This window comes from Neofelis nebulosa, chromosome 9 (genome assembly GCF_028018385.1).
Source record: "Neofelis nebulosa isolate mNeoNeb1 chromosome 9, mNeoNeb1.pri, whole genome shotgun sequence".
NCBI classification, from domain to species: Eukaryota; Metazoa; Chordata; class Mammalia; order Carnivora; family Felidae; genus Neofelis; species Neofelis nebulosa.
In genome coordinates this window covers 26,820,711-26,836,180 of record NC_080790.1, presented here as the reverse complement: position 1 = coordinate 26,836,180, position 15,470 = coordinate 26,820,711, and the positions used below count along the sequence as shown (strand labels likewise).

At 39.9% G+C, this 15,470-nt stretch overlaps 1 protein-coding gene across 2 annotated transcripts in view; it reads right to left on the bottom strand.

The window, feature by feature from the left end:
* The window catches only part of TTC27 (tetratricopeptide repeat domain 27), a 190,798-nt gene that overhangs the window by 110,636 nt on the left and 64,692 nt on the right, over positions 1-15,470 (bottom strand). For both annotated transcript variants that reach the window (XM_058682998.1, XM_058682997.1), the window contains exon 10: positions 6,958-7,071. In XM_058682998.1, the coding sequence (XP_058538981.1) occupies positions 6,958-7,071 (114 nt within the window). The remainder of the gene's footprint in view (positions 1-6,957; positions 7,072-15,470) is intronic.

Here is a 15,470-nt window from a genome sequence, read left to right as displayed (position 1 = left end):
GCTCTGTCTCTCTCTCTCTCTCAAAAATAAAGTAAAATACAAAAAAATAAATAAAACGGTATTAAAAAAAAGAAAGAAACCGTGACTTTTGTCATGTTACCCATAGTTTCTCCCACTCAGAGAAGATACACATTCTTTTGCCTTCTGGAAGACTTGACACTAGCACTGGAACAATGAGCCTTTCCAACATTATCTCCTGCTGCTCTCCAGCATGACCCAGACTGAAGCACCCTGTCCTCTACACACACGAAATGCATTTTCCCTAAGTCATCTCTCCCTCCTCCTCACCCCAGCCTTGTAGACTCTGGCAAGTAATGCTTATGATTATTTAAACCTGAACATACTTTATACAGTATTTAGATCTCACTATATTCTTCCTTCCTGTGTTCTCAGTTAAAAACCTAACTCAAGTCTCAATAAAAAAACATCTGGATGTAGGACATGCACTGACCCCACCTTCCTCATTGAGATGCTGGGCAGGAGCTGGACATACAACTGGAAACCAAACGAGTGGCAGTGTTAACCTGGTACTTGGAAGCATACACATTCTTTTTTTTTTTTTTTTTTTTTTAAGATTTTATTTTTAAGGAATCTCTACACCCAACCCCAAGATCAAGAGTCGCATGCTCTACTGAATGAGCCAGCCAGGTGCCCCCAGGCATACACATTCTTAAACCAAGATAACTTCTAAATGGAATATAAGTGTGTCTGATTTTCTTTTAAGATAAACTTTTTCTTTTGGAATAATTTCAGATTTACAAAAAATCTGAAAAGATACTAGAGACAGTTCCTGTACACTCTTCCCCCATTTTCTCCTGATGTTAACAGATTACCTAAATATATTTTTCAAAACTAAGAAATTAACATTAGTCCATTATTACTCACTCAACTACAGACTTTACTCGTATTTCACCATTTTCCCATTAATGTTTATTAATGTCCTTTTTTCTGTTCTAAGATCCAATGTGGGATACCATACAGAATTGCCTTAGTGTCTCTGATCTATGATGGTTTCTCAGTCCATGTTGTCCATGACCTCGACACTTTTGAGAGTACTAGCCAGGTACTTCATAGGATGCCTCTCAGTTGGGATTTTCCTGAAGCTGTCTTGTAATTAAACTGACGTTACCTGTTTGGAGGAAGAATCCCACAGAGAGGAAGTGCTCTTCTCACCATATCCTATGACCAGAGTGTATGTGACGTCAAAAGACTTCTCTCTGGTGATGCTAACCGTGACCACCTGATTAAGGTGGGGCGTTGCCAGGTTTCTCCGCTGTAAAGCCATTAGTGTTCTGTTTCCCACTCTAGTTTTGAAAGTGACTAAGTCCAGCTCACACTCTAGGAGAGACAGAGATTAAACTCCACCTCCTAACGGGGCAGCGGGGGGGGGGGGGGGGGGTTGTATCTACATAAATTATTTCAAATTATTCTATAAGGAAGATTTGTCCTTTCTTCCATTTATTCAATCAATCCTTCACTTATAGCAGTATAGACTCATGTATTTATTTTAACACTTTGATTATAATCAAATACTTTGTTATTTTGTTGCTCAAACTGTTCTAGCTTTGGCTATTGGGTTCTCTTTCAGACCAGCTCCTGTGTCCTTCTGACGTGCCCCAAACCCTCTTTTTTTAACACTACCTTACTTTCGGGGCACTGCGGTGGCTCAGTTGATTAAGTGTCCGACTCTTGTTTTGGCTCAGGTCACGATATTACAGTTAGTGAGTTTGAGCCCCACATTAGGCTCTGCGCTGATAGTGTAGAATCTGCTTGGGATTTTCTGTCTCTCCCTCTCTCAAAAATAAATAAACTTAAAAAAAAACACTACCTTACTTTCTTGCGCTACACAAGATATTCTTGTATTTTCCCTACCTCAGCAGCCCCAATCCTACAATCAGCTATCTACTCAAGGAGCAATGGTCCCTGTTATTGAAGAAGGGTGTTTAGAAACCAAGATGTGGACACAACTTGTGCTCATTTGCTGCTGAGTTGCCAGTGCCCTGGACTCTCAGTAGACAGAGCTAAGAAGGATATAGAACCTACAGAATAATCTTTCTACCTCCAGAAACATCAATAAAGTCCTCTCAGCTTAGGCCCTACAGGCTAAACTACTGTAAAAAGCAATTTTTAAAATATACTTACTTAAGCAAGACATAGTTTTCTTCCTCATTTGTAAGTCCAATAATTAGTAATCCAGAGCTGGTAAAATAGCTCTGCTAATCTCAACACGTGGCATCTCTGATTTAAAGTACCAGCCCCAAGGGGCACCTGGGTGGCTCAGTCGGTTAAGCGGCCGACTTCAGTGCAGGTCGTGATCTCGCGGTCTGTGAGTTCGAGCCCCGTGTCGGGCTCTGGACTGACAGCTCAGAGCCTGGAGCCTGTTTCAGATTCTGTGTCTCCCTCTCTCTCTTCCCCTCCCGTGTTCCTGCTCTGTCTCTCCCTGTCTCAAAACTAAATAAAATGTTAAAAAAAAAATAAAAAATAAAAAATAAAGTACCAGCCCCAGTTCTCTGACCTCCTCGCCAAGAGGAAAGGACAAAATGCCAGGGGAATACACAAATCCCCCTGTCTTTTCTCAACATGATCAAGAAGTGGTACCTATCACTTCCACCCACACATTGTATTATTCAGGAATGAGTCACATGGTCCCTCCTACCTGCAAAAGAGGATGGGAAGTCATGTGTCTGGATAAAATTCAGGTTCTATTACTAAAGAAAGAGAAGAATGGATAATTGGGTACAACTAGCATTCTTAAACACAGAGGATCCACTTCTGCTTTTACTACAGCAACAAATAAGATGCTCTATACTTAAGCTTATCTTATTCACATGAGCTGAAATTCTATCAAAATAAAAAAGAGTAGGGGCGCCTGGGTGGCGCAGTCGGTTAAGCGTCCGACTTCAGCCAGGTCACGATCTCGCGGTCCGTGAGTTCGAGCCCCGCGTCAGGCTCTGGACTGATGGCTCGGAGCCTGGAGCCTGTTTCCGATTCTGTGTCTCCCTCTCTCTTTGCCCCTCCCCCGTTCATGCTCTGTCTCTCTCTGTCCCAAAAATAAATTAAAAACGTTGAAAAAAAAATTAAAAAAAAAATAAAAATAAAAAAGAGTAAATAAAAAGTAACGACAGCATAAGATTACACCCGGTTGAATAAAATAGAAATCCATGAGTCTACACTCTAATAAATAAATCAGTGGAGGAATAAATACAAAGAAGAGAAAGCTCTTGCCTATTCTGGAATACCAACTAAGATATTATTTACTAATTATGGAATTAGAAAATTACCACTTGGCAATCATCATGATAACTTCCTTTCTCAGGCAACATCAACACATGCTAAAACAAGTGGGTGAAAATTGGACGACAAACATGATGATCTCAAAGTAACTACCCCCAAATGCTTATTACTTACAAGGTAAAGAGTAACTTTACACTGGGGAGAAATTCCACAAACATGACCCTACTCAAATGATCAAAGAGCATCACAAGTGACAACTCACATCATGTGGCACCTGAGAGGGATACAGTGAGAAGTACAACAATATTTCCATATTATTACTGTCATAACTGTGTAACCTGAATCAAATCACGAGGAAATGTTGGAGAAACCCAAATTGGGGGAGAATCTCCAAAATAACTTGCTGGTGACCTTCAAAAATATCAAATCCATAAAGGTCAGGAAAGGAATGAAGAACTGTTCCAAAAAAAGTAAACTGAAAGGACGAGGCAGCTCAATGCTGTGCTTGGATCCTTTTGTTACAAAGGACATTGTTAGGACTACTGATAAAACTTGACCAGGGTCTCAGACTTCAAGCTATACTACAAAGCTGTAGTATCATCAAGAAAGTATGGTACTGGCACAAGAGCAGACACTTAGATCAGTGGAACAGAATAGAGAACCCAGAAATGGACCCACAAACGTATGGCCAACTAATTAATCTTTGACAAAGCAGGAAAGACTACGGAATGGAATCAAGACAGTCCCTTCAGTAAGTGATGTTGGGAAAACTGGACAGCGACATGCAGAAGAATGAACCTGGACCACTTTCTTACACCATACACAGAAATAAACTCAAAATGGATGAAAGACCTCAATGTAAGACAGGAAGCCATCAAAATCCTCGAGGAGAAAGCAGGCAAAAACCTCTTTGATCTTGGCCGCAGCAACTTCTTACTCAACACATCTCCGGAGGCAAGGGAAACAAAAGCAAAAATGAACTACTGGGCCTTCACCAAAATAAAAAGCTTCTGCACAGCAAAGGAAACAATCAGCAAAACTAAAAGGCAACCGACAGAATGGAAGAAGATATTTGCAAGTGACATATCAGATAAAGGGTTAGTGTCCAAAATCTATAAAGAACTTATCAAACTCAACACCCAAAACACAAATAATCCAGTGAAGAAATGGGCAAAAGACATGAATAGACACTTCTCCAAAGAAGACATCCAGATGGCCAACTGACACATGAAAAAATGCTCCACATCACTCATCATCAGGGAAATACAAATCAAAACCACAATGAGATACCACCTCACACCTGTCAGAATGGCTAACATTAACAACTCAGGCAACAACGGATGTTGGCGAGGATGCGGAGAAAGATGATCTCTTTTGCATTGCTGGTGGCAATGCAAGCTGGTGCAGTCACTCTGGAAAACAGTATGGAAGTTCCTCAAAAAACTAAAAATAGAACTACCCTACGACCCAGCAATTGCACTCCTAGGCATTTATCCAAGGGATAGAGGTGTGCTGTTTCAAAGGGACACATGCACCCCCATGTTTATAGCAGCACTATCAACAAAAGCCAAAGTATGGAAAGAGCCCAAATGTCCATCGATGGATGAATGGATAAAGAAGATGTGGTATATATATTCAATGGAGTATTACTCGGCAATCAAAAAGAAGGAAATCTTGCCATTTGTAACTACGTGGATGGAACTGGAGGCTATTATGCTAAGTGAAATTAGTCAGTCAGAGAAAGACAAAAATCATATGACTTCACTCATATGAGGACTTTAAGAGACAAAACAGATGAACATAAGGGAAGGGAAACAAAAATAATATGAAAACAGGGAGGGGGACAAAACAGAAGAGACTCATAAATATGGAGAACAAACGGAGGGTTACTGGAGGGGTTGTGGGGGGGGGTGGGCTAAATGGGTAAGGGGCATTAAGAAATCTACTCCTGAAATCATTGTTGCACTACATGCTAACTAATTCGGATGTAAATTTTAAAAAATTTAAAAATTAAAAAAAAAAAAATTTGACCAGGGTCTCATCATGTAGGAGTTCCTCATATCGTTCTTACAATTATTAAAAAAAAAAAAAAAAGGTATTTGTACTTTTTAAATGTTTATTTATTTTTGACAGAGAGAAAGAAGAAGGAAGGGGCAAAGAGAGAAGGGGACAGAGGATTCAAGGCAGGCTCTGTGCTGACAGTGGAGAGCCTGATGCGGGGCTCGAACTTGCAAATGGGGAGATTATGACCTGAGATGAAGCTAGATGCTTAACCAAAACTGAGCTACCTAAACACCCCAAAAAAGAAATTTTTTAAAATATCAGTTTCATTGGCTTCACGAAATCCTACGTCTTTTGTAACATTTTTAATTTTTCTTGGCAATCAATTTGCATCATGGTTATTAGTTTATTAGAATGAAAAGAGATGCTATTTAGTCACTGGATGAGAATAAACATTAGTATTAAATGGAGATGATGCCTGAATGCAGATTAATTTTGATTATTTTTGCATTAGGATGAATTTTATCTCCTTATACATTCTGTACCTATGGAACCACTTATCTTATTAACTCTTATATTGCCTCTTTAAATACTCATCATAAACCTTTGCTGCAAGTCGTATTATTACCCTCTTTTGCAGATGATGAAAATGAAGTTTAGAGGTGAGATGTGATATAATAAGAAGTACATATTTAGTCTTCATCCCTGGATCCTAGCATGGAGTTTCTAAAACTCTCATAACTTCCTCTAAAACTCTCATAACTCTCATGCTTCCTTAAAGGAGCATCTGTTGTTATTCCTAAGCCCCTCGCACCATTCCTCAGGCCAAGATACCGAGGTGACTCCTGAAGGATGGGAGCTAGCTGACACAGGAACCAACCAGGCAGTTTTGGGGCTGGAACTCTGAGCCACACTCCCACCCTCAGGGGAGGGGAGCAGGGCTGGGGAATGAGTTATTCACCAATGGCCAATGACTTAATCAATCATGCCTACATTAACAGAAGCTCCATAAAAACCCTAAAACAAATAGATATAGCGAGTTTCCAGGTTGGTGCACCTACCACATGCTGAGAGGGTGATGCACCCCAAATTCCACAAGGAGAGAAGCTCCTGTGCTCAGGATGCTTCCAGACCTCACCCTAAGTGCCTCTGCATCTGGCTGTTCATCTGTATCCTTTATAATATCCTTTATAATAAACCATTAATAGTAAGTAAAGCTTCCCTGAGTTCTGTGAGCCATTCTAGCAAATTATCAGACCCCAGGAGGGAGTCAGAACCCACGATTTACAGCCAGTCAGTCAGAAGTACCAGACTTGAGACTGGCATCTACAGTAGAGGACAGCGGTGTAGGTCTGAGCCCTTAACCTAGGGGGTATGAACTAATTCCAGGAAGTGTCAGAATTGAATTAAAGTGTAGGACACCCAGTTGATATCCACAGGGAAGTGGAGAAATGCCTGGTGTGGAAGACCCACACATCCGGTGGGAGAAGTGTTGTAAACAGAGGAACAGTTTTCCTTAGGTTAAATAATGTGGTCACAGAACTACTAAGTGACACAGCTGGGCTTTGGAGCCAAATGAACTCTAGAACCTATACCCTAAATAATGCCAAAATGAACAAAATGAAAGCTATCTCATTCTCTTATATTTATAACACAGATGTATGCTTTTTAATAGCAAAAGAGAGTTGGGAGAATAACAAGAATTGTCACATGAATTCTCACCTGCGTCTGCCTCATTGCCCGTTCCACTCGGCGTGTGCTTCCTCTCTCAAGTTTCGTCCGGAGGATCAAGGCTGATGTCTGAATGGCCCAAAACTTTGGTTGTGAAAGCAAAAACTGTCAGAAGAGGAAAAAAAAACAAAAACACAAAAAGAAGGGATAAGCTCAGTGATTGCTCTCTGATTAGTACAAAACTCATTCTTCCAAAAATATCAGAATACAACTGGAGATTTGAAAATCTTCTCTGTAAAAAAATAATAATAAAACGTGCTGTCAAGTATTTTTGTGAAGAGTGTGTTCATTTGAGCAGTCATTACTTAACCTAGTGGATCCCATCTATTGAATAAATCCCTTAAGGAACAAATCAAAATCTTTCCAGATAAAACAGTGGGCAGAGTATATCGCAACAGGAATTAATAAGTCTTTTATTTCACGAGTTATTTAAAAAATGTGAGAAAATAAACCACCTAAAAATATCTTCCTCAAATTTGAAATAAATTTTTAAAAATCACCCAAACTCAAGCATAAAAACAAACCATTAGAAATCTTGTAACTTTTCACTTGAAAAATATCCTAATTCACACATGCAAATGCGAATCAAACTTTAAGTACACAGAATGCCTAAGAATTAAGTTGTTCACTTAAAGGCAAAAGATCTTTCTTTCTACACATATTACAGAAAACAATACTAAAATGTATGAGAATGCTTTCTGGCCTTGGTTAGGGTAGTGAGTCTCCGATTTAGTTAAAATGCTTTCCTAGAGGGCGCATCTTAACAAAGACTGGCCTAAAACAAAACCTCAAATATACAAGTACTGGGTCCTAACCCCAGAAAGCTGTGACTGCCAAGCATTCAGAGAATGGAGTAGGAACCACGGAATATGACAACAGATGTACTGGGGAAAAATAAAAGTTCTAGGTGAGTGAAACGGGCAAAATGTATGACAATAAGAATGCAGTAGGCGCTACTTGATGTAACAAACACAATTTTCACTCTGCTCCTGATCTAGAATCCAATACTGTCTCCCCATGATCATTCACAACTGTAACTTTCAGTCGAGATTGCTGCAAAACAAGGGAAAATGCTTATTTGTCTGCCAGCTGACCATATCCTTGATCATTTGCTTGTTTCCAAAAGTCAGTGTAGAAAACACCCTAGTTAATTAAGAATCCAATTAATCATTCAAAACCAAGCTGCAGGTTAGAAGCACCTGAGAAGCTTTTGCCTTGTTTTGTTTTGTTTTTTAAGTAAATCAGATCTCTGAGAGCAGGATCTGGTAAAAGTGTTTTTTAAAACACTCCCCAGGTCATTCTAAACTGTAGCCAAGTTTAGGAACCACTAAGACACACAACTGTTTATCTTTGGTCAAATTCATTTATAACTCCAAATTCTCATTAGAAGTTAGCAGGAAGACCGTCCACGAGCACCGCGTGAGCTAACTGCCGGCCCCTTTAGGCATTTGAATTTTCAACTCCAAATCAAGACCAACTCCCTTACAATAAAAAGGAAAAGAAAGCACCAAAGGGTTCGACCGCTTGCTCTAAGCCACACATTTGTTAGTAGCAAAAGCAGATTCTAATATCTGGCCTCTTGGTCTCCGGAACATCTTTATCTTGTTTTTTCAACATGTTCTCCAGACACGATTACCTCCTGGAAATGATGACACTACCCAGGAAAGAGTGGTAGAGCAACATGAGTGGAGGACACAGTAAGGAAGGCTGGGAAACTGCTTTGCTAAGGGGGAGTGGGATGAGGAGTGAACAAAACCTCCACGAATAAGGGCGGAGGAGAATCAACAGAATGGAGTCTCACCAAAGTGTGTTCGTTCATGGATTCACATGAGCACCCACTCTGTGCAAGGCCATGTGCACAGGCCCCACAGACAAACTAGCAAGCAAGACAGACAAAGTGGCTGCCCTCACAGAATCTACTTTCTAATGCAACATCTATTAGGTAATCTTATCCTTCTATAACTAACTGTGCAAATTATTTTATCCCCTTGAAATATGCTTTACCAGATTAATCTATACCCTTATCTCAGCCTTCAGTAACTAAAATCTGCAAGAAGAATGGCTTCATCAACATAAATAGGTGTATGTGGCACTATAAAGAGATACACGATGAAGTATAAAAGACATAAAAAAAAACCCACTTAAAATGTGTAACATTACTTGATCTCAAGAATTTTCAAAGGAATGAACTCTTCATCAAGTGAATCTGCAAAGTGATTCTCCAACCCACAATGGGTCGCATCACTGCATTTTTTTCTCTTCACCTTATTAAACGGACTGTCTCTGTAACCCTGTGACAGGACGGAAGAGTGCTGAGGGAAGGGCTCTGGAGAATAGCACGAACATTCTCCAAGCCAGCCAGAGCTTGCTCAGAATCCCAGCTTCACCATGTGAGGTGACCAGATGGGTGACCTTGGGAAGTTACTTGACCTCCTCTCTAAAACAGCAGTGGTGACTCCCATGTCTCACAGGTTGTGAGGATTAAATATGAATAGGTAAAGCTTAGCAAGCCTCTGAGTATCCACAGAAGTGGCCCCCTCCAGGATTTCTCCTCCTGTAACAACTTCTCTCACCCCTAACAGAAAGTCACCATCCAGAGTGAACACAGGTTGATGACACTAACCTCTGATAGGGTTCAGGACATGGTTTCGCCAAAACATGGCACCTGGGCATATTGAATATTTTAAGCCCATGGAGTCTGAGAAACAGCAGAAGCAGGAAGATCACTCCGACCTTCCCCCTGCCCCTCTGCCCTGAAACAGGTGATAAAACCCTCAAGGTGAGAGATATCCTACCTACACCCAGAAGAAAGGAGGATCCTTTACACTCACACACTCTTTGACCTTGCACACTCCTCCTCCATGATGCCCACTCTTCATCAGACCGAGCGTAAAATACTCAGATTGAACTTTTTCAGGTCTTCTTTTCCTTATGAAGCCCCCCATGTCACAAAAAAACCTATACTACATAAATCTGTGTGCTTTTCTCCCGTTAATCCGTCAGGTTCATTTGCAGACCCAGCCCTAAAAAGGTGGAAGGAAACCTGTCCTCCCCTACAGCTCCCAACCGCACTGACCACTTTGTCAATGGTGTGTCAGGACAGAGATCAGCTCAGGCCACGGGCTTGTCAGAGTTAAAGCCCAGCTTTAAGGTTTGCACACCAAGTAGGGGAGATATTTTCCTGAGAGAAACAAAATCAGACTGTTTTCTGTGCTGGCATGAGAACAAGAGTTTGCCTGAGACTTTTATGTGAAGGTCAAGCAAAACATTCTCACTAAACACCGAGAATAAAATGCAATCTGACAAACGGACATTTGAAAAGCTTTAAAGAGGGAACTGGCTGGATAATGGTATCACTGAAGAATGCATATATCGTATATCTGTTTGGCCAGGAGATATAAAGACTTGGTTGGGAAAGTCTTTCTAAAAGGAGGTAACTGCAGATAGGCTGTGTTTAATATATTTTATAGAACACTGCTGCCCACAAGGTAAGTCGATCGTAATTAGGTAAAGAAAAAGAAAATTAAATGGGGGATATACACTATAATGCTCTGCCGACTTTGGAAGAAAATGTTATTTTTAAGACATTTCTGATCTAATAGTAGAGCAAGCAAACCCAGTGGAGAGAGCACCCACCTAACCATCCAAGCAGCAGGCTGGCCGGTGAGGACTCAAGCTAGTCTGTGCAGATGGACAGGCAGGGCTGACCCAGGGTCTCCACCACATCCCGGACAGGAATTAATCTTAATTCCACCCAATTTAGGACCCGAGAATGACCACTGCCTCATATTGGATCTGTCTCACCCTTTGGGGGTCAGCTCAAACGTCACCTCCTGGGAAAGCCTTTCTCAACCATCTTCCTGCATATCTCTGTCTGCATCCCATGATTCTCTGCCGCTGCATCCAGGTTGGCTCCTTCAGGGCAGTGGCCCCAGCTATTCCGTCCACTAGTGCCTTACCTACAGCCTGGCACACTGCAAGTACTCAAAGAAAGAGATAAAGGGGAAGAAAAAGGAATTTTTTTTCTCTGTCATCATTTACAAAGAGGCAAAACATTATGTACAAAGGTGCTTCTTCTGAAACAGAAATGTAAATGAACAGTGACTGGAGCTTATGAAAATCATCTGTTACATTTCTTTTTCTGAAGAGAATTGGGAAAATACTCTCCCCCAATGACACAACATAGTAAATAATAATTGGGTACCATGAAATAATATTTTTATCACTATAATCCAGGTATACTGTGAAGCAGCTCAGAAACCTGAACTTTACTTTAAAGTATTTTTTTCTTTATAACGATATGCTCCAAATGCCAAATAAAAAAAAGCTTACATGGGCGCCTGGGTGGCTCAGTCAGCTAAGCATCCGACTTTGGCTCAGGTCATGATCTCGTAGTTTTGTATGTTTGAGCCCCACGTCAGGCTCTGTGTTGACAGCTCTGAGCCTGGAGCCTGCTTCCAATTCTGTGTCTCCCTCTCTCTCTGCCCCTCCCCTGCTCACGCATGCTCTCTCACTCTTTCAAAAAATAAACATTTAAAAAAATTGTTTTAATAGAAAGAAGTCATTGCTAAATTGTGGTATGCAACATATTTTTATTTTTTTTCATGAAATTTATTGTCAAATTGGTTTCCATACAACACCCAGTGCTCATCCCAAAAGGTGCCCTCCTCAATACCCATCACCCACCTTCCCCTCCCTCCCACCCCCCATCAACCCTCAGTTTGTTCTCAGTTTTTAAGAGTCTCTTATGCTTTGGCTCTCTCCCACTCTAACCTCTTTTTTTTTTCCTTCCCCTCCCCCATGGGTTTCTGTTAAGTTTCTCAGGATCCACATAAGAGTGAAACCATATGGTATCTGTCTTTCTCTGTATGGCTTATTTCACTTAGCATCACACTCTCCAGTTCCATCCACGTTGCTACAAAGGGCCATATTTCATTCTTTCTCATTGCCATGTAGTATCCCATTGTGTATATAAACCACAATTTCTTTATCCATTCATCAGTTGATGGACATTTAGGCTCTTTCCATAATTTGGCTATTGTTGAGAGTGCTGCTATAAACATTGGGGTACAAGTGCCCCTATGTATCAGTACTCCTGTATCCCTTGGATAAATTCCTAGCAGTGCTATTGCTGGGTCATAGGGTAGGTCTATTTTTAATTTTCTGAGGAACCTCCACGCTGCTTTCCAGAGCGGCTGCACCAATTTGCATTCCCACCAACAGTGCAAGAGGGTTCCCGTTTCTCCGCATCCTCTCCAGCATCTATAGTCTCCTGATTTGTTCATTTTGGCCACTCTGACTGGCGTGAGGTGATATCTGAGTGTGGTTTTGATTTGTATTTCCCTGATAAGGAGCGACGTTGAACATCTTTTCATGTGCCTGTTGGCCATCCAGATGTCTTCTTTAGAGAAGTGTCTATTCATGTTTTCTGCCCATTTCTTCACTGGGTTATTTGTTTTTTGGGTGTGGAGTTTGGTGAGCTCTTTATAGATTTTGGATACTAGCCCTTTGTCCGATATGTCATTTGCAAATATCTTTTCCCATTCCGTTGGTTGCCTTTTAGTTTTGTTGGTTGTTTCCTTTGCTGTGCAGAAGCTTTCTATCTTCATAAGGTCCCAGTAATTCACTTTTGCTTTTAATTCCTTTGCCTTTGGGGATGTGTCGAGTAAGAGATTGCTACGGCTGAGGTCAGAGAGGTCTTTTCCTGCTTTCTCCTCTAAGGTTTTGATGGTTTCTTGTCTCACATTCAGGTCCTTTATCCATTTTGAGTTTATTTTTGTGAATGGTATGAGAAAGTGGTCTAGTTTCAACCTTCTGCATGTTGCTGTCCAGTTCTCCCAGCACCATTTGTTAAAGAGACTGTCTTTTTTTCCATTGGATGTTCTTTCCTGCTTTGTCAAAGATGAGTTGGCCATACGTTTGTGGGTCTAGTTCTGGGGTTTCTATTCTATTCCATTGGTCTATGTGTCTGTTTTTGTGCCATGCAACATATTTTTAAAGAAGAGGCATGGCAAAGTGGAAAAATGTACTGAAAAAAGGAACTGGATCCTAGACCAGACTCTCCAACAATTAGCTGCATAACTCTTGGGAAAGGTACTATTTTTAGACCTCATTTTCCTCATGTATACAATGATGGGATTTGATTTAATGGTCTCTAAGGTTACTTTCAGCTATGAAGTTTTAATAAAATTCCATTTCTTTTATAGCAAATAAGGTGCCAACTAATTCATTACGATACTTTGTAAATATCTAGAAATTAAGCTGTTTCCTAAACTAGCTTGGGTTGCTCTACCTTCCCAGACATTCTCTAAATGCCCTTAAATAAATGGATTAACTTCTTGACCCAAGATGTATCTTAGCTATAAAGTGGGGGCGGGGGGGGGGGGGGGGGAATAAAGGACTAAAAGATGATCAAAGCTTATTTCACCTCCAAAATTCTGTCATAAGGAAGGGAAAACAATGACATGAATTCCCAAGTTGATCTTTGTCGAATTATGGTTAAGTTTTTAAATTAACATTAATTTGGTTGTAATGATTATAGACTTCATATTCACTACTCCACAAATAGGTTATTAAAAGCTAATGAAAGTTCTTTACTATCCAACTTAAAAGTACTTGAGAACAGCTAAACTTCTCAGATGCCAAAAATTAGTAAAATAAAGGAAGATGTTGACAAATACCAAATAGTGACTCATCAGATCATGAACAGTGGGGTGTCTTATATAAAAGAGGTTTTTTAAAAAAAAGTTTTTTTAAACGTTTATTTATTTTTGAGACAGAGAGAGACAGAGCATGAACAGGGGAGGGTCAGAGAGAGGGAGACACAGAATCTGAAACAGGCTCCAGGCTCTGAGCTGTCAGCACAGAGCCCGACGCGGGGCTCGAACTCACGGACCGCGAGATCATGACCTGAGCCGAAGTCGGACCCTCAACCGACTGAGCCACCCAGGCGCCCCTAAAAGAGGTTTTAAATAAGGACAGTTTCAGCATTGATAGGAAGCAATGAGTGACTGAATATACAGTACCTAAATATAGGCTGATAAAATCTTTTACTAGCCTAGGATTCTAGCTACCAATCATTTACCAAAACCAAAATACATTAGAGATTAACAGATTATGAAGTTTTAATGACTGTTCCATGTTCATGGCAGACACTTCACTATATCTTTGTATGGATAAGAAAATCTGGGCATTAAAAAAAAAATCCTCAAAACACTAAATATAGGATTCCACATGATCCAGAAATTTTATTTCTGGATATATGCCCAAAAGAATTGAAAGGAGGGACTTGAATAGATATTTGCATACCAATGTTCATGGCAGTGTTATTCTCAATAGCTAAAAGGGAGAAATAACTCACATATTCACGGACAGAAAAATGAATAAAACAAATTTGGGAGATACATACAAAGACTTATATATAAATTTCCTTATGTATAAAGAAATATTATTCAGCCGTAAAATGGAAGGAGGTTCTGATAGACACTACGACATGGGTGAACCCTGACGACCTTATGCTAAGTGAAATAAGCCTGACACAAAAGGACAAATATTTTATGACTGTGTGAGGTACCTAGAATAGTGAAACGCATAGAGACAGAAAATAGAATGGCAACCGCCATTCTAGGACGAGGAAAGTATGAGAAGCTAGTGTTTAATGGGACAGAGTTTCAGTTTGGGGTGATAAAAAAATTCTGGAGGTGGAAAGTGCTGATAACTACAGAACAGTGTAAATGTCCCTAATATCACTGAACAGTAGACTTAAAAATTATTAAAAGAGTAAATATTAGGTTAAGAAAAATTTATGACAATATAAAAAGGATATATTTTACAAAATCATTACTTACAAGGTCCTTAAAAAGAACAGTCTTACATTCAAGTTCAGTGTTGATAAAGACTTAAAAAGAAAACCTAAGATAAAAAAATAAGCTCAAACTACTATTTCACTTTCTTTTTCTAAAGTCACTAATGATATTTGGATGAAACATCTTATATGTGTATTCAACATCTCCCAAATTTCAGAATTTGTCTCACAAAAAAGCTGGGCTATTTTAGTGCATGAAAATATGTCTCTGTATAATTTATAGTAAACACTCTATTTTTAATCTTCTCAGTTTCTATTTCCTCCAAAAAATACATTTTTTGAGGATATCAAATCCTATACATTGCTAATTCTTACAATCTCTATTTTGCTTCTAATATTTCACTTACTTCTCGGAAATGTTCTGTAAATTTCTAAATATTTGTATCTAAAGTTGGCTCTAAATAAGAGAAATTACTACAAGGCTGATAACAGGAGAGTCAGCTTCTTGTTCTGAGGGAAATACAGTTACAACTCAACTGTAAAAGCCTGGACAACAGTGGTTTTTTTGTTTTGTTCTGTTTTTAGGAATTTACTTTAATCACCCTATGCCCATCATGACAAGTGCCCTCCTTAATCCCCATCACCTATTTCACCCACCCACTCCCACCTCCCCTCTGGTAACCATCAGTTTGTTCTCTAA